Source organism: Emys orbicularis, chromosome 1, assembly GCF_028017835.1.
Source record: "Emys orbicularis isolate rEmyOrb1 chromosome 1, rEmyOrb1.hap1, whole genome shotgun sequence".
In the NCBI taxonomy this organism is placed as follows: Eukaryota; Metazoa; Chordata; order Testudines; family Emydidae; genus Emys; species Emys orbicularis.
The window spans coordinates 179,327,883-179,346,129 of NC_088683.1; the positions used below are offsets into that span (position 1 = coordinate 179,327,883).

Genomic DNA, 18,247 nt, shown 5'->3' on the forward strand with positions numbered 1-18,247 from the left:
TGGGAGGAAGGAGAAACCTGGGGGAGTCCTCTGTGATATTTTTGCAGTGGTTTGTATTCTTTGGCCAAAATCCAAGGTTTGAGAAGTCCCTTGGGGGCCTACAGGAGGACAGATAGAGGTGAGAGTGATCAGCAATATCTATGGGGAGAAGGCTTCTGATATCCTGAAAGCCCCACTGCATGCCCCCAAAAGATAGTGTTCACAGAGATTTGGGGCTTAAGGGTTAGACTGTGGTCCTAACACTGAAATGGTGCATGGCTAATGGGTCAGGGTGGCAGCTCTCTGCCTTCCAGGTGAGTGGGCCAGGGAGGTATTGCTCTCTTTCTGCTTCCTCCTGGCTAGGGGACATCCGTTGCTCCCAACTTCCTCCTTCCTCCCAGGGTGGCATCACCTTCCTCTCAGGTTGGTATTGCTTTTGCTGCATCCCTCTCCCCACCTCACTTTGAGCTGAGAGAATCAGAGGGAGATTGCTCCCTACCAGACAGTGTTAAATTGAGAAATTCCCTCTGAGGTTCCCTGTCTGATAACTTTGGGTCTGATGTGTGTGGCTGGGACCAGAGCGACGCTCAGGCACTTCTGTCCTAGGGTGCTGACGACGGTGCCACTGTGGATGACTGTTAACTGGGGTGAGCAGGAATTGGGGTGTTTGGTGGCGGAGGATTGCTTCAGTGGGTTGGTGTGTGGGAGTATGAAAGGGAGGTACTGGGCTTTGGGGAGGAGACAGTGTGAACCCAGAGGAACAGATTGTCCTTGGCTGCTGTGCCAGAGGGATAGCACAAGGAGCCTTTGCTCCCCAGTGGACACGCCCATGCTAGGGCCAGGAACAATTGTAGGAACTGCTCCCTTCCGGCGCTCCTGGCAGCACACACACCAGTCCAAAGGGGTGTGAAGGAGGCAAGGCCGCGTCCACCCTCTCATTGGCTCACGCAGGGGTCCAGCCCTGCTGTAGGGAGCACCCAAAGACAGGGCAGCCTGCATGCTTCCCTTATGAACTGGGGAGGGACTATGACTGCACAAGCCCTCTCCCAACTTCACATGGGATGGGTGGCTCTTGCTTGTCCTCCTCAGGGCAGTACTTAGTTGGCATAGTCTAGCCTTCATAGAGCCAATGGGAAACAGAACCTGAGAGCAAAGGGGGAGTGGGGCTCGAGAAGGGGCAGAATGGGCAAGGGGAGAAAGAGACAACAAAGAACAGACTGAAAATCGGGCTAGGAGCAAAGGCAAGTTAGGGAAGGAAAGGAGAAGAGAGTAACAGCAGGATGAGACTAACCGAATAGTCACATAACAAGCCATGGAGGAATAGCAGCCCCTTGTCAGTCACAGGTAGGAGGTGCTGCCTCTCAAGGAGCCAATGCAGGCAAAGGCAACTGCAGGAGTAGTAGGGAAAGGCCACTGTTGCCTGACCTAATCAGGGAAACTGAAGTAAAAAGAAAGAAAAGAAAATGAGGTCAGAGAGAGAGGAGTCACATTTTTTTAATTTAAAATGCTTCTAGGTGGTATCTGGTTTTCCAAAGTTTTCCCATGAAAGGGCCCTCAGACTTCCCACTCCTACCCAGATTCAGGATTCAGACAGCAAAATCAGCCTCTCCTTACAGCACCTCTCTCTCCCTCACCCACCCACCTTCCGTCCCTTCCCCCTCCTTTTTCATTCTGAGTCACTTCAGTGCCAGTGCTTCCTACAGCTCCCTACCACGTCTCCATTGCATCAGTTGGGGCTTAGCAACTTCCAATCCTCCACCTCCTCCTCTCAGCTGCTGCCGTAGTTTAACATTTCAATATGAGGGTTTAGAGCTCCTGCACTTCCAAAATTACCACTACACTAGTGCCTGCCTGCTTACAGTGGGGTACTGATATCTGGCCCCCCCCACCATGCCTGTCTAAAGGAGTCCTGGCCTGGTAGTTAACAACAAGGTATTAAATTTCCTCCCTTCTAAAAGAGCTTCCTATCTGGGCATGATCTGCTGGCTAACACCATGGAATAGATTTCCCCTTTCTTAAGGACCTGCAGATCAGGATATTCCCGCTGCTACCATAAGAGTTTGCTGATATTTCTTCCTTCTCAAGGAACTCCAGATCAGGACATTCCCAATGATCTAACACTGGGCAATTGACGAAGTTCCCTTTTTTAAAGGAGCTTTTAAAGGGCACTGACTGCAGTTTGGAGCAAGTGAGACTGGTATGGAACAAGAGTTACTACTGCAGTAAGATGGCCTTCCAAGCTTGTCTGGTGCTTGATTTTCAGGATGTTACTGATTGGCGCTGACTGTCCGTAGTCAAAGGCCTTAAAACAGGCAACAGATTAGCAGTTGCTGGTGCGCCGATGGATTGAGGGCATCCTTTGTTGCTGAGCCGGACTCTGTGAATGAGTTCAATATCAGCTTTCTTCCCTCCTGCCCTCCATCCACTGTCTCCCAGTGCTTGTGCAGGTCCTGTGAGTCTCCTCTCAGTGGGGAGAAAGCAAAGGGATGTGTGTGAGAGTGTGGGGGGGAGAGAGACTGATTGACAAACACGGATGCAGGCTTTAGTTCTCCCCACTGGCCAAGCAGAGGAATTAAAGGTCTGTATCAAGGTAAGGAATTCCAATTCAGCCAAATCAGCAAATTCATTCTCTGGAAAAAGAGAGTGGGCGTGGGGGAAGAAGAGGGAAGGGCAAAAGAAAGAGTGGGTGAGACAGAGAGGAAGCAGAGAGACAAACATAAGAGAGAAACAGATTCTCGCCCCCTCTACTCCCCACCTCCTTCCTTTAGGTGGGCTGAGAAATTTCAAATCAGTACTCACAGTTCCTTTCCTCCCAGCAGCTAATTCCTCTCTGTCCTTTGTCTGCCTTTCATTTTCGGCCCCTGCATTTATCTTTTGTTTGGTTCTGTGCATTGTGATTTCTTACTGCAATTTCAAAAAATCCTGTGTCAATTCCAGTGGGTTTGGTTGGCTTTTTCCTGCCCCCAAGTGCCTAACAGCTGGTGTTTTAGTGACAGCATTGAAAGAATAAAGGGCCGTTTCTTATTTATTCTTTGCCTGAAGGTGGTAGAGAGGATATTCTCCCCACATTCTGGAAGGACAGGTACAATTTGTTGAACACCTTTGAGCTCATTAGCAAGTTTGGCCCAGGTACTGTAAACCTGCTGGCTGTCACTGGGTTATGGAGTTAGCATCCTGCAGTCAGATTTGTTTCTTTTATTATTTTAAGTGAATTTGGTGCTGGTGAAAGGTGCAGCCTTTGAGACTGAGGTCCTCCGTTTATCTATAGAACAGGCACGACATGGGCAGCAACAGAGCAAAGGGACTACGTCTAGGAGAGCGTCCAAACTAAGTACTTGATCTTCAGCTCCCTGTAAGATCACTGCACTGCTGTCCCTTAATGCTACCCTACAAGGACAGTGGAGGATTCCCCTAACATGGAGGAATCCTTGGACGGTATAAAGCCACCATTAGCTGGCTTTACTCCCTCTGCTTCTCCAACCCCAGCTGGGTGGGTGTGCTAGGGCTGGATGGGGGCAGTGCTGGATTGGCCCCAAGGGAACTGCTCTAGCTGCTGTAAGTTAGAACAGCACTCTAGCCAGCTTTGCCTTCCCCCACTCAGCTGTGCCAAGCATGAGCTAGGTGCAGCTGGGTACTGACCTGTGTGCATTTTCTTACCTATTATTCCCAACGGGTTGCACGTGAGTGGTGCTAGCACTGGTGGAAAATACTAGTGTACTCAAGAGCTCCGTCAGAATAGCAGTCATGGATGGCCTATTCAGTTCTCAGGCTCCTGGTTGGGACTAACATTTATTGGCAATTCTGAAAGTGGTTTCTGTGATGTAGGGTTGCCAACATTGTGTTTCAAAAACAAGGGACTGTTTTCTTAGCACCCTTGCCCCTCCCTCTTCCTGATATTATTATCATTATTTTCATCATCATTAATTATTATTATAATTATTAATAATAATAATTAATAATAAGCACCACTCACCTACATTCACCAAGAGTATTTCTTGTTGCTTTTTGCAGCACTCAGAAACTCCCAATCTTGCTGCACAGAGATGAAAAAATAAAGGACATCCATTGTAATAAGGGACTGTTGGGAACCCTACTGTGATGGTGAGCTGAGACCACATAGCAGATGCCATGAAACTACTATAAGATGGTAGTGACTTTCAGTCAGTAATGGGATGGGTGGTATTTGATCCCGTGAGTAGACCTGTATTAATATTTTACTTGAACATATACCCATGGGTTTGAGGAATATAACAAAGGGGCAGCAGTGTGAAGTTGTCAGGAGTGAATGTCACATGATTCGGAGAGTTTAATGAGGTGGGTAGATTATTGATGAGAGGGTGACCCCTGGTGGATCCCTGACTCTTGTAAAAGGTCTGGGATAATCCTGAGCATTGCAGGGATTGTTCAAGCTCGTGCTGCAGTGCAACCCTCCAGTGAAGTCAGGAGCATGGAGTATCTATGGAGCCACATTGAAGTGAATGGGGAAAATCAAGGAAAGGCCAGTGTCTACTGCCATTTGTTAGGTTGAAGAATCCAGATTAGATTCTAGGCCGAATGTTTTCATAGTGGGGTTCCATGGCCTGGGACTCATGATTTACAGTTTGTGCCTTCTTCTGCCCACCTTTCCTTCTTTGTCCTGTGAGTTTAGTGGTGATTTGGCTGTGGCTCTCGCTTTGTCCATGGAATAGGTACAGCAGCAATACATGCTTCCCCACACTACTCCACCAATGTACCTCAGATCTGGCCTAGAGGGTCACCTCTAGAGCTAAAAGTATTGTTCAGTCTCTATGGCCTATTCAAACTTTGGTCTCTTGCTAACTAACAAGGTTGACAACACCAGTCCACTGGGGAGTGGACTGAGGCCACAGTTCATTTCCCATAAGTCACTGTTGTGGAAAAATTACCACGCGTTGTGTTTGGATCAGAACGGCCTGAGGCTCCTTTCAGTGGCGTAGCCAGCTTTTAAGAGGAAGGGGAGCAAACCTAAAAAAGGCGCCCCCCCATGGCTCCTCCTCCGGCCACGCCCCCCCCGCCCCCTTGGCTCCTTCTCCGGCTGCACCACTGACCGCCCCTCCCCCCCCGCTCCTCCGGCCACCATGCTGTGCCCCCCCCCCCCCGCTCCTCCGGCCGCGCGCCCCCCCATGGCTGCCGGCCGCGCTGTGGGCGGCCAGCCTGCGCCCCCCCTCGCTCCTCCGTTCGCGGCTGCGGGGCCGGGCCGCATGCTGCGCCCCCCCTGCTCCTTTGGCCGTGCTGCGGGCGGCCAGCCTGTGCCCCCTCTCGCTCCTCCGGCCGTGCTGCGGGCGGCCAGCCTGCGCCCCCCCTTGCTCCTCCGGCCGGCGGCCGCCTTTGGAAAGGCGCCGCTTTTGGGAAAAGGGGTGAGGGGAAGCGGCTGCTTCCCCTGCACCCCGCTAGCTACGCTACTGGCTCCTTTACAATCTAGCTGCTCTGCCCTAATACAGGAACACAGAAGCTTATATAGATTAAAACCACATTTAGTCAAGCACACTTTCTCATTAATACTTTTTCTTTATTAGGAATACAGCAAAAACAAGCTTTTCCTGTTATTCACAGGTTTTTTTGAAGCTTTTATTTCTTAAAATTTGCTGTTGCAATTGTGTCACTTGTAATTTTTTTTCCTTTCTCCTGCTGCCCTTTGACCACGGACACACAGCCTGACCAGACTTTAGCACATACACAGTTTTCTTGACCAGAGTTTAGGCCTACTCAATTTTCCTTTCCAGTCACTTACCAGCCATCAATCAGATAGTAATGACTTTTGGAAGGTACTTAATTGGACTGGATTCAAACCAGCAATCAAGAGATGAAAGTCTCTATATAACATTCCAAATCCCTTTAGTTATGTATTCACTGTCTCTCATCTTCTTTACTCATAGAATTTTAAGGCCAGAAGGGACCATTGTGCTCATCTAGTCTGACCTCCTGCACATTGCAGGCCACAGAAACTCACCCACTCACTCCTGTAACACACACCTAGCCTCTGGCTGAGTTACTGAAGCCTCAAATCATGATTTAAAGACGTCAAGTTACAGAGAGTTCACCATTTACACTAGTACAAACCAGTAGGTGACCCATGCCCCAGGCTGCAGAGGAAGGTGAAAAAAAACCCAGGGTCTTTGTCAATCTGACTTGGGGAAAAATTCTTCCTAACCCCAAATATGGCCGCAGTTTGACCCTGAACATGTGGGTGAGACCCACCAGCCAGATACCTGGAAAAAAATTCTCTGTGGTAACTCAGAGCCCTTCCCATCTAGTGTCTCATCTTCGGCCATTGAAGATATTTGCTAATAGCAGTTGCAGGCCATATGCCATTGTAAGTAATCTCATTATAATATCCCCTCCATTAACCTATCAAGCTCAGTCTTGAAACCAGTTAAGTTTTTTATCCCCACTGCTCTCCTTGCAAGGCTGTTCTAGAACTTCACTCCTCTGATGATTAGAAACTTTTATCTAATTTCAGATATAAACTTATTGATGGCCAGTTTATAGCTATTTGTTCTTGTGCCAACATTGGCCCTTAACTTAAATAATTCCTCTTCCTCCCTGGTGTTTATCCCTCTGATGTATTTCTAGAGAGCAATTATATCCCCCCTCAGCCTTCGTTCTGTTAGGCTAAATAAGCCAAACTCCTTAAGTCTCCCCTCATAAGGTAGGTTTTCCATTCCTCTGAACATCCTAGTACAGGGGTCGGCAACGTTCGGCACGCGGCTCGCCAGGGTAAGCACCCTGGCGGGCCGGGCCAGTTTTATTTACCTGCTGACGCGGCAGGTTCGGCCGATCGCGGCCCCCACTGGCCGCGATTCGCCGTCCCGGGCCAATGGGGGCGACGAGAAGCCACGGCCAGCACATCGCTCGCCCGCGCCGCTTCTCGCCGCCCCCATTGGCCCGGGACCGCGAACCGCGGCCAGTGGGGGCCGCGATCGGCCGAACCTGCTGCGTCAGCAGATAAATAAAACTGGCCCGGCCCGCCAGGGTGCTTACCCTGGCGAGCCGCGTGCCGAACGTTGCCGACCCCTGTCCTAGTAGCTCTTCTCTGTACCAGTTCCAGTTTGAATTCATCTTCCTTAAACATTATTCCAGAAGAGGTCTTATCAGTGCCTTGTATAATGGTAATAATGCTCCTCTATTTCTACTGGAAATACACCCTAATGCATTTTAGGCTTACATTAGCCTTTTTCACAGCTCAGAGTTATTCTGTGATCAACCAATACACCAAGGTCTTTCTCATCATCTGTCGCTTCAAAATGAATCGTCCCCTACTTATAGCAAAAATTCTTGTGGTTGGTCCCTAAGTGCACCATCTTGCACTTTGCACTATTAAATTTCATCCCATTTCTATTACTCGAGTTTTCAAGGTTGTTCAAATCTTCTTGTATGATATTCTGGTCCTTCTCTTTGTTGGCAATACCTCCCAACTTTATGCCATCTGCAAATTTTATTTGCACACTCCCACTTTTTGTGCCAAGGTCAGTAATGACAATGTTAAATAAAATTGGTCCCAAGACCAATGTTTGAGGAACTCCACTAGTAACCTCCCGTCAGCCTGACAGTTCAGCTTTCAGCATGACCCATTGTAGTCTCCCCTTCAACCAGTTCCTTAACCACCTTTTGATTCTCATATTCATCTGCATCTTCTCCAATGTAACTAATATTGCCCGTGTGGAGCTGTATCAAATGCTTTATTAAAATTCAGGTTATCTTCTCAAAGAAAGAGCTCAGGTTGTCTGGCACTATTTGCCTTTTGTAACACCATGTTGTATATGATCCCAATTAATGTTTACCTCTATGTCCTTAACCACTCTCTCTTTCAAAATTTGTTCTAAAACCTTGCACATCAAAGTAACTGGCCTATAATTTCCCAGTTCACTTTTTTCCCCTTTCTTAAATATAGGAATTATATTTGCAAACCTCCAGTCATAGGGTATGACAGATTCCTTAAAAATCCTTGCTATTGAGCTTGCAATTTCATGTGCCAATTCCTTTAATATTGTTGGATGGAGATTATCCAGGCCCCCAGTTTGGTCTCATTAAGCAGTCTGAGTTTGGCTTCCACCTTAGATGTGGTAATTTATACTTCCATATCCTTTTTCCCGTTAACCACCCTGCCACTGTCCACAAGCTCATTACCATTATTAAAAACGGAGGAAAAGTATTTGTTTAGGTGTTAGGACATACCTAGATTGTCTTTAATGTCCACGCCATCTTCAGTGCTTAGCGTCCTGCTTCCTCTTTCCTTGTTTTCTTTTTATTTATATGTCTAAAGAACCATTTACTATTGGTTTGCATTTCCTTTGCAAGGTCTCACTCTGCTTGGCTTTTGGCAATTCTCACATTTTCCCTATACTTTCTGACCTCCAAGAGGTAGCTTTCCTTGCTGATCCATCCCTTCTTCCATTCCTTGTAGGCTTTCTCATAACTTCTTTGAGATGCTTGTTTTATCCAGTTTGATCTGCATTCCTTCCCTACGAATTGTCTCCCTTTGCTTGGGAATGCAGGCTCCAGATAGTTTCTGCAATTTTGACTTAAAATAATTCCAAGCCTCTGCCTCCTTTGCATTCTGATCCTTAAATCCTTCAGTCCAGTCCACTTCCCTAATTCATTCCCTTAATTTTGTAAAGTTTGCCTTTTGAAATCAAGGACCATAGTTGCAGACTTACTTTTGTTTATCCTTCCATTTAGTTTAAACTGAATTAACTCATGATCACTCAAACCAAGGCTGTCCTCTACAACCAGTTCTTCTATGAGGTCCTCGCTACTTATCAACACCAAATCTAAAATGACATCACCTTTTGTTGGTTTGGTGACTATTTGGTGAAGAAATCTAACGGTTTTAACATACAGGAATACCGGGGCCTTACCATTATTAGTAGCAGTTGTCCTCTAATCTGTACTGGGAAATTAAAGTCTCCCATGCTCACACAATCCCCAGTAGTATTTATTTCATTAAAAATATTAAAGAGGTCTCTATATCCAAATCAGATCCTTGGGATTTGTAGCAGACCCCAAGGACTATCCTAGTGGAGCCTCTGTTTCCTTTCTTCCACAAAGTGATTTTGACCCAAACAGATTCCATCACTTCTAATTTCTTTATGATCTATCTTGTCATTAATATACAAGGCTACTTCACCACTGTTAGCTTTATTTCTGTCTTTCCTAAACAGCACATACCCTTCAATACCTGTATTGCAGTTATGCCTACTGTTCCACCATGTTTCTATTATCCCTATGATTTCCAGTTCCTCCATTTTGTTACCCAGGCTTCTTGCATTGGTGTACAGTCATCCTAGCTGTTTCTGCTTGGCTTCACTCAGATTCCTCGCCCAGGTACAGTCATTTTACTGCCAGTCAGAGCGGGTGCAAGGATGTTTCGCGCCCTAGGCGAAACTTCCACCTTGTGCCCCCCCGCCCAGCCCTGTGGCAGCTCCTCCCCCCCACCCCGCCCTAAGGCAGCTTCCCACCTCTGCCCTGAGGTGCCCCCCCCCCCCGTGGCAGCTTCCCCCCCTCCGCGGCAACTCCCCCCCCTCCGCCCTGAGGCGCCCCCCCTCCGTGGCAGCTCCCCCCAGCCCGGGGAGCCGTGCGGCAGCTCCCCAGCCCAGCTCACCTCTGCTCTGCCTCCTCCCCGAACACGCCGTCGCCACTCCACTTCTCCTGCCTCCCAGGCTTGTGGCGCCAATCAGCTGTTTGGCGCTGCAAGCTTGGGAGGGAGAGAAGCAGAGCGGGGCAGCGTGCTCGGGGGAGGAGGCGGAGCAGAGGTGAGCTGGGGCGGGGAGCGGTTCCCCTGCGTGCCGCCCCCCCCTTACTTGCTGCAGGCAGCCCTCCCCGCGCCCCCCTGCCCCAGCTCCCTCCGCCGAAATGACGACGACGACCGGGGCGGCCGAAGATCCGGCCGCTGCGGTCGCCGCCGAAGGACCCGAAATGCCGCCCCCCAAATGCTAGCGCCCTAGGCGACCGCCTAGGTCGCCTAATGGGTTGCACCGGCCCTGCTGCCAGTGTCACCTACCTGACAATTGCTGTCAGTGGTATTGTCACTATCTTTCCTCTTGATGTCCATTCCCCTAACCTCTGTTGTTCTTTTCTCCATTGTTGTATCCCCTCTTAATTGATTTTTCTCCTGTTCAATATTAGAATCAGGCATGGAGATTACTTGAGGGTCTCCCCCAAATTACTAGTTTAAAGCTCTTTTAATCAGTTGTGCTAACCTCCCAAAAGTCTGTTTCCCCCCCTACTCAGGCAGAGTCCATCCCATGAGAAACAGTCCTCTGTCCGTGAATGCCTCCCAGTGGTCGAACATCCCATAGCCCTCCTTATAGCACCGTTGCCTGAGCCATCTGTTGATCATAAACTTTCATCTACTCCACTTTCCTTCTCTCAAAATTCAGGTTCCTGGGCCTCCTGATTTAAATTTTTACAGAGATTTTCCTAAGCCATGTAGTTCAGAGTCCAAGGACTCCTGATTTCATACATACATAATCATCTTTCTCTCATCTACACAGAGTTATGTAAAACCAAGGAATGCTGGTTCTATGGTTTCATAGCATTAGCCATACTAGATCAGACAATTGGTGGTGTGGGCTCTATAAGTACCTAAACAGACCTCTGTGCATGATCACCTGGTGACCTTAAGAATAAAGTTCATTTTATTCTTTCATCAGTTTGGACTAATCTCCTCTCTTACAATAAATGACTGCTAAACGGACGCAGCCAGGACCCTCTTAAATTCTACTGATGTATTTGATTCAATCATTGCTTGCAAATGTAAGTGCCTCAGATTACCTTTACATTATGTAATCATCTCCTGTAAATTTTCTTTAATCACTCCTAAATTTACTGGTCATTACTTGTGTCTAATGCAGATTGCATAGTACAGGAGTGAGTAAATGCAATACATAATTTAGAACTCTAGAGGGAGCTTAGAAAGGAATCAGCAGGAAAAGAGGAATTTTATTAAGATGATGTTTAAAAAAAATAGTGAACAGAGTTTGAGCATAGAAGTTTCTGGTTATCAGGGAATAACATACAGATTATCGAGGGTGCAAAGTTTGGTTTAAGATAAGGTGGCATGAGGAATAAATTGCAAACCCCAAACATAGAAAAATTCAGTCCCTCTCTAGTCTCAGTTGTATTAAACTAGGTGAAGAGGACACAATCAGTTGCTCATGACTAAACCTTTCATCATTTTTAAAACCTCCGTCATGTTTCTTGTTGCTCTTCTCTCTAAACATCCCAGGTTTCTGTGCTTCACCCTCATATACACATAACGTCCTTTCTGTCCTCATGATTCTTTCAAGTTCAGCCACATTTCTTGGAGGTGAGGAAACTTAAACTGGTAGCTGCATCTGGATTATTGCTGCACCATTGATTTATATGAAGTCACCATCATATTTTCACTGTGTTTTAATGGAACCTAGCAATCGGATATCTTTTTTTGGTGGCTACTGCTGAAGCAGAAGCAGCATAATGAGTTAACAGATTCAGATTTTTTAGCAGAAGAAATAACAGGTTTATAATTCCCAGTTCCACACTGTGTGTGTGTGTGTGTGTGTGTGTGTGTGTGTGTGTGTATTAGGGCTTAACTAGAACTAGGGTTTCTATTGCTCCAGCTTCTCAACCTAATGCTACATTGCTCTTGCTGAACGTCATCCCTGGACACTGAATATTAAAGAATATCAAAAAGCAAGTGGATAAGAGAAGAGTTGGGATGTTGCATGGAAGATGCCAAGTTGCTCATCATATGCTTCCTATACACTGTCTGATGGAAACAGAACCCCTATACTGTATTGTCCCACACATTCCCACTCTTTTCCCCTATGTGGACCTCCAGAAGGGCATGCGGGTGGTTGGTCAGATGAGAGTTTGCTAAAGCTCTGCTAATCATTTATTAAAGCAGTCCCTGGCTTGCCCAAGCCCTTAATCTCATTAACAGGAAAGTGGGCTATGCAGGGAAGGGACTTTATCCTGTAGAATTCACTGAAAGTAACTGTGTTTGCTAAGCAAATACTTAGTTCACAAGGGAAAGATTTAAATACCCACCATGTCTGCAGAGTCACTGTTTTATCAGCTGAGCTGCAGCAACATGATGGGTCATCTGGTCAGCTAATTTCACACACTGTGCTGGGTGCAGATAGTTTTGAGTCATGCATATTACTTCCTACAGCAGTTTTGTTACAGAGCACTGGGATGGGGGAAGGTATTGAGAATGGGAAATGGTGCCTTTAATCAATAGTTGACCAGTTCAAATCCAGCCCAAAGCAGAAGTAGTTGGTATTTGTTACCAGATCTCATGGGTTTTGGTATCCAAGTGAAATAAATTGAGGGTCTCAGTCCCAGCTCCTAGTGGACAAGTATCTCTATCCCTCAAAACTGGCATTAATAGGCTTCTTTGTTGCAATCTCTTCACAATCCAGTGATTGAATTGGTTCTGTACACTGTGCCTTGCTAACTTCTTCAAAAAGAAAAGTCACAACATTAGTCCAAGACTTTCCATTCCCCAATCCCTCTGCTTCTGCTCCAAATTCTGAGATCTCTGCTTATTTTCTGCTTCTAACCTTTCAAACCGCCTCCTGTGGCCGCATCCCTTCACACCTACTATGTCCTGGCTGACTCTCCTTTATCTTTAATTGGTCTTTCCTCTGCTTCATTGTCCTCTCCCTTCAAGCACACTCTTGTTTCTCCATTTTAAAGAAACCTTCCTTCATTCTAATTTCATTCTATAACTACTACCTTAGCTCCCACCTCCAAGATCTTTAAGTACCCTTGCTGACTTCATTCTTCTCCTCCATATCTCTCCTTGATTTCTTACAGTCTGGTTTCTACCCTCTTCACACTGCTAAACATACCTTAATTGGGGTCACTAGAGACTATCTTCCAGCTACATTTAACCATTCTGTACCTTAGATCTCATTTCCTCCTACTCACCCTTACACTTCCTGTGTTCATCCCAATGTTTCTCCTCCCTTTGCCTCCTTTCCCCCCCCAATAATGGGCGGCAGGTGAACCAGCCATTGCGGGAGGCTAGCCCCCAGCCCCTCCCCTTCTGCCCTTCTCACTTTAAACCAGGGGTCCCTAACACGGTGCCCGTGGGCGCCAGGGCGCCCGCTGGGGCGTCTAAGTGCGCCGGCGTACTGGCCGGCGGACGAGCATCCGCCGAAATGCCACCGACAAGCAGCGTCATCCAGAAGCATTGCCGCCAAAATGCCGCCGATTTTTGGCGGCATTTCGGCGGCAACACCTCTGAATGACGCGGCATTTCGGTGGCGACGCCTATTGACGTTGCCGCTTGTCGGCGGCATTTTGGCGGCATTTTGGCACCTGCCAGACAAAAAAGGTTGGGGACCACTGCTTTAAACTACCAAGAAAGAAGGGTGCATCAGCAGTCACACATGTAATTCACTCCCATGTGTCTGCTGTGAGGTCCAATATGTCAGGCGGGGTCGCAGCTCTCCTGTCAGCTGGCAGATAAATCGAATGAAATGAAAAGCAAATTTCCATGAAATGCAAAAGCCTAAGAATTCTGGCCACTATCCTTTGCTCCTCTCACATGGAGAGAATTTGCTTAGTGCCGAGACTGCACTCCAGTTGCAGCAAGAGTTGTGTGATCTGGATTCATACCTATTGTGTCTCAGTATGGGTGTGGGACTGTGTTAATGCACATTACAAGGAGCCAGATTCTGCTGTGAGTTATGCTGGAGTTAAATTTGGGTAATTCCATTGAAATCAATGGAGTTACTCTGGATTTGCACTGATATGAGTGAGATCAGAATCTGGCCCACTTACTGAATATCTTTAGTGCATGGAGTATCCTTATCCATAAAGTGCCTAGTCCTTTACAAGTGCCTAATATGCCCTCCCCTCTCATCCACTTTCTTTTTTAATATCAAAACTAAACTCACATAATCCTATTGTTCTCTCGTACTTGGATCTTCCTCAATGGGTGGACAGAAACTGCTTGTAAGTTCACCTACAATAATAAAGGCAGTTGTCCAGTTCTGTTCTCATCCCAGTGCGGCCGTTGTTATTATTTGTATAAGCTGTAGTGCGTAGGGACCCCAGTCGTGGGCGAGGACCCCATTGTACTAGGCACTGTACAAATACAGAACAAAAATGTGGTTCCTGCCCCAAAGACGTTACATTTGACCCTTGAGCCAAACTTGGGGGGGTCTTATTCCTACTCCCCAAACATCCTTGTTAACATACCTTGAGGGAAATTCCACGCCAGCACCTAAAATCTGATGGTCATTATAAGTCTATGTGAGAATGACACAATTATAAAACATCTAATCCCATCTGTGCCCAGAGCATGTTGTCCGTACCACGCTGGGGGATAACACCAATGTTTTTGTTTTGTAGCACTTGCTGAGGGACTGCAGGTCACGGTGCCTGAAAAGAAGAAGGTTGCTATGCTGTTTCAGCCTGCCCTGCTTCGCTGCCACTTTTCTACTTCCTCCACCCAGCCGGCTGTGGTGCAATGGAGGTTTAAATCCTACTGCCAAGACCGCACGGGAGAAGCTTTGGGTCTGGCCACCTCAGGGATACAAGCGGTGAGCAAAAGGAACCTGGAGTGGGATCCCTACCTGGACTGCGTGGACAGCAGAAGGACGGTCCGTGTCGTAGCTTCCAAGCAGGGATCCGCGGTCACAATAGGGGACTTCTATAAGGAAAGAGATGTCACCATTGTCCATGGTAATGCCCCCCTAGCTGCTTTAGTATTGTTTAGAATCATTCTTGGCAATTATGAATACTGAAGGCTGTTGGAAATTGTTTAGTTAACTCCAACTGGGGCAGGGGTATTAATTATTATTTTTTGCATAATCCTAGTGCCTAGGGACCCCCAGTCATGTACCAGGACCCAATGGTACAAGTTCATTCTTAGACAATGGACTCTACAAACTAAATCTGACCAGAGAGGGGAGATTAAACTCATTCCTCCTGGACTTTCAACCTGCTCCACAAAGGTGCTCCAATCCTGACCGAGGGGTTACTCTCTCCTGGGTCAACAGGGGTGTTCTGTTTTCATGTTCATTTAGTTCTGGGATTCTCCACACTGATCCCACCGATGGGCCCAAACGCTGACTTGGAGGTGCCAGCTTCTCCTGTGGTAGAGAATGGGGAGTGCAGTCTCCATGGCTGGGCTTTCCCCCTCACAACTCTTCCTATCCTTTTGAACAGACCTCCTCTCCTCCTGCCCTGCCAACATGAAGGAGTAATTCTGCATCTCATGTTTATTCAACTCTGGGCTTCATCACCTACTCCAATAGGGACCTAAACCCATTCCCACTTCAGGAGGGAAAAAAGGAAGAGATTTAAGCTGTGTGAAGTCAACTGGAGGGAGCTGAGACTTCCCTCAATCTTTTGCGGGAAGAGGCCATGTGAGACTAGGACTCCTTAATACATGTCATCCTCTCTAATTCAACAAGCCAGCTAGCTGGTAGGGGTTACTAGCCCCTTGCTCCCTGGTGTGGCAAAACACACTCACCTCTTGGAGGGGAGGGAATATTTTACTTTGTTTTCTAGTGATGCCTTTGGGAGATGGTTGATGTGTTCCAGAGGAAGTAGCATCTAAACCCCGTTTGCCCAGCAGGAGTACTGTCAAGACACTGGGCCATTGCCAGTAGGGAGGGCAAAAGGAAGGGGAGTTAGTGGTTTGTCCAAGGGCTCCATCCTCTGCCTTGCACTCTCTTTGTGGGCCTCGCCTGTGTTTCTCCAACTCCCCATTCAACACCACAGCTTACCAAGCTACATCCGTTTTCAGAGTAATGGGCTTGTGTTACTCTCTTAGGGTCGAATCCCACCTCCCTCTGGAATTAATGGGGAGTTGGATCGGTCCCTTAATCTACAACTAGAGGCTTGACCTGTCACACAGCACTAGCTAGGGATGTAATCCCCGCAAACCACCAGGGAACAAAAATCTACTCCCATCAGTGACAGCTCCCAGGGGGTTGCACTTGTAGTTGGAGCCAGTGTTTTCAACCCTTCACTTCTTGAGGGGGCTGGGGGATGGCCCCACCCTCTGCATTTTTTGTTTTTCAGATGCAGACCTCCATATTGGGAAGCTGATGTGGGGAGACAGTGGGCTCTATTACTGTCTCATCATCACCCCTGACGACTTGGAGGGCAAGAATGAGGAGTCAGTGGAGCTGCTGGTTCTGGGTGAGCAATGTTTCACAATTTGCTTCTTCCTCAGTGGAAAGCTCTCATGCTCTGTCTCCCTCTGAGTATGTTTATGCAGTATATTGTGAGAGTAGCACATATATATATATATTACATTTCCTGGGTCTGATTCTCCCCTGCCCCCCAGCTTGGGCGGTCATTTGTGTCTGGGGAAAGTGGGTGTCAAACACTGCCAAACCAGAACAGGAATGTTTCACATCCACATAGCCTCACTTGGCACATGGGCAGGTGGCTACCTAAGGGGCAGGGCAGTGGAGAATCTGGCCCCCTATTTAAGATTTAAAGTGATAAAGTGCCAGCAAATAAAAAATCTGAAATTGTGTCTTTTAAAAATATACACTAAATAGATCCCAAATGCACTATTTTTTGCTGCATTGAGATCTGTAATGGGGGCGGGCAGCCCCTAACGTTCTCCCAGATCGTCTGGAGGCTCATCCCTGAAGAAGAATTGAGAGGGCACCAGTTTTTGCTATAAGGGCTTGTCTATATGGGAGATTTTTCCAGTTATACCGATATAATTATATCACTATAGTTCAACTTCTATAGTTACACTTGGTACACTTCCTCATGTGGACACACTTATTCTGGAATAAGAATGGCCTTTTCTGTTTTAACTGAAACTGCTTCCAAAGCAACATAAACTAAACTGGGAAAAGGCCCCTGTAGCTTGTCAGTCTGATAGCCAGCCAGCCTAGTGATCAGGCAGTGGCTCCGTGGTTCTTTCTGGCCTGATCGTTCTACAGCAGGCCCCAGCTAGGAAGGCCACTCGTCTGGTTTTATACTGGACAGTCCTTTTTTTGGCTGGTTTGTCCCCTGTTCAGTACTGGGACAATACCGGAGTTGTTTTTGTCTGGTATTGGACAGGGGACTCTATTTTGAAGAGCGTGCCACTCCACCCGCAGCAGCATAGGGCGCTCTTGAAAATGGTATCTCCTGTGCAGTGTGACCTCTCACGCGCCATGTGTACAAGGTCACGCAAGCAAGGGTGGACCCACACCATTCCCAGAAGCGCCAGAATGTCCGGTATTCCAGGAACATGTGAGTGCATAGGCACCGACTTCCCGTCTGCCTGGTGGGTGCTTGACCCCACCTTGCCCCTGGCCCCGACCCTGCCCCGCTTCTTCCCACCCCTGCACCGCCCTCACTCCATCCCCATTCCACCCCCTCCCCAAAGTCCCCGCCCCCCCTGCCTTTTCCCACCCTAGCCCTGCCCCCTTCCTGCCCCCATTCCACCCCCTTCCCCCAAGTCCCCGCCCCTGCCTCTTCTCTGCCTCCTCCCCTGAGCGCGCGGCGTCCCCGCTCCTCCCCCTCTCTCCCGGAAAGTCCTAAGTGCCGCCAAACAGCTGTTAGGCGGCGGGGGGGCAGGAAGCGCTGGGAGGGAGGGGGAGGAGCGGGGACGCGGCACGCTGGGGAGAAGTAGGCGAGGAAGGGGAGCTTGGCTGCTGGTGGGTACGGAGCACCCGCTAATTTTTCCCCATGGGTGCTCCAGCCCCGGAGCACCCACAGAGTCGGCACCTATGTGTGAGTGGCCACGTTAGCCCCAATTGGGTCATATGTGGCAGGTCTCAATCTCTCTCCAGAATGTCCCTTCCACTCCCCTTAGGGTTTTGTCATCTGAGAGGTGCAAAGGAGCCAGGTAAGGAGACCCGGCCCATCCACTCCACCAGGTCCTGACTCAAGAGGGGCATTACAGTGTCCAGACCACTGTTTGGTCCATGTCCAGATATACTCCCCACAGGTCACTTCTGCTTAGTCTGCCAGTGGAACATTGCCCAGTTCTTCACAGTCTCTTGTGAGTTTTCAACTCCCAAAGAGAAGGGGGATCTGGATCACTGCTTCCAGAGTGGCCTTAACAGTGCCGGAGCCATTCTTCTCATAGCTCCAGGCATCAGCCTCACTTCCTGATATCGCCTGTATCTCCTTTCTCTGGCCCACCCATGTCCTTTTAAACTATCCATCCACCTGGAGCATGCCCTACAGCTGCTGAGGAGTGGGGCCTCTCTAGCCCAGTACTGTCCTATCCCTTCCCCTGGTTTAGTAAACTCCAGCATAGCCACTCTTGTACCTTAATAAGAATGTCCAC

The 18,247-nt window shown here is 48.1% G+C and overlaps 1 protein-coding gene across 1 annotated transcript in view; it reads left to right on the plus strand.

Moving 5' to 3' along the window:
* Window positions 1–13,188: 13,188 nt before the first annotated feature.
* ILDR2 (immunoglobulin like domain containing receptor 2) overlaps window positions 13,189–18,247 on the plus strand; it is a 34,099-nt gene continuing 29,040 nt past the window's right edge. Inside the window, exons 1-3 of the mRNA XM_065420495.1 lie at window positions 13,189–13,321; window positions 14,344–14,676; window positions 16,024–16,143. Of these exons, the coding sequence (XP_065276567.1) occupies window positions 13,189–13,321; window positions 14,344–14,676; window positions 16,024–16,143 (586 nt within the window). The remainder of the gene's footprint in view (window positions 13,322–14,343; window positions 14,677–16,023; window positions 16,144–18,247) is intronic.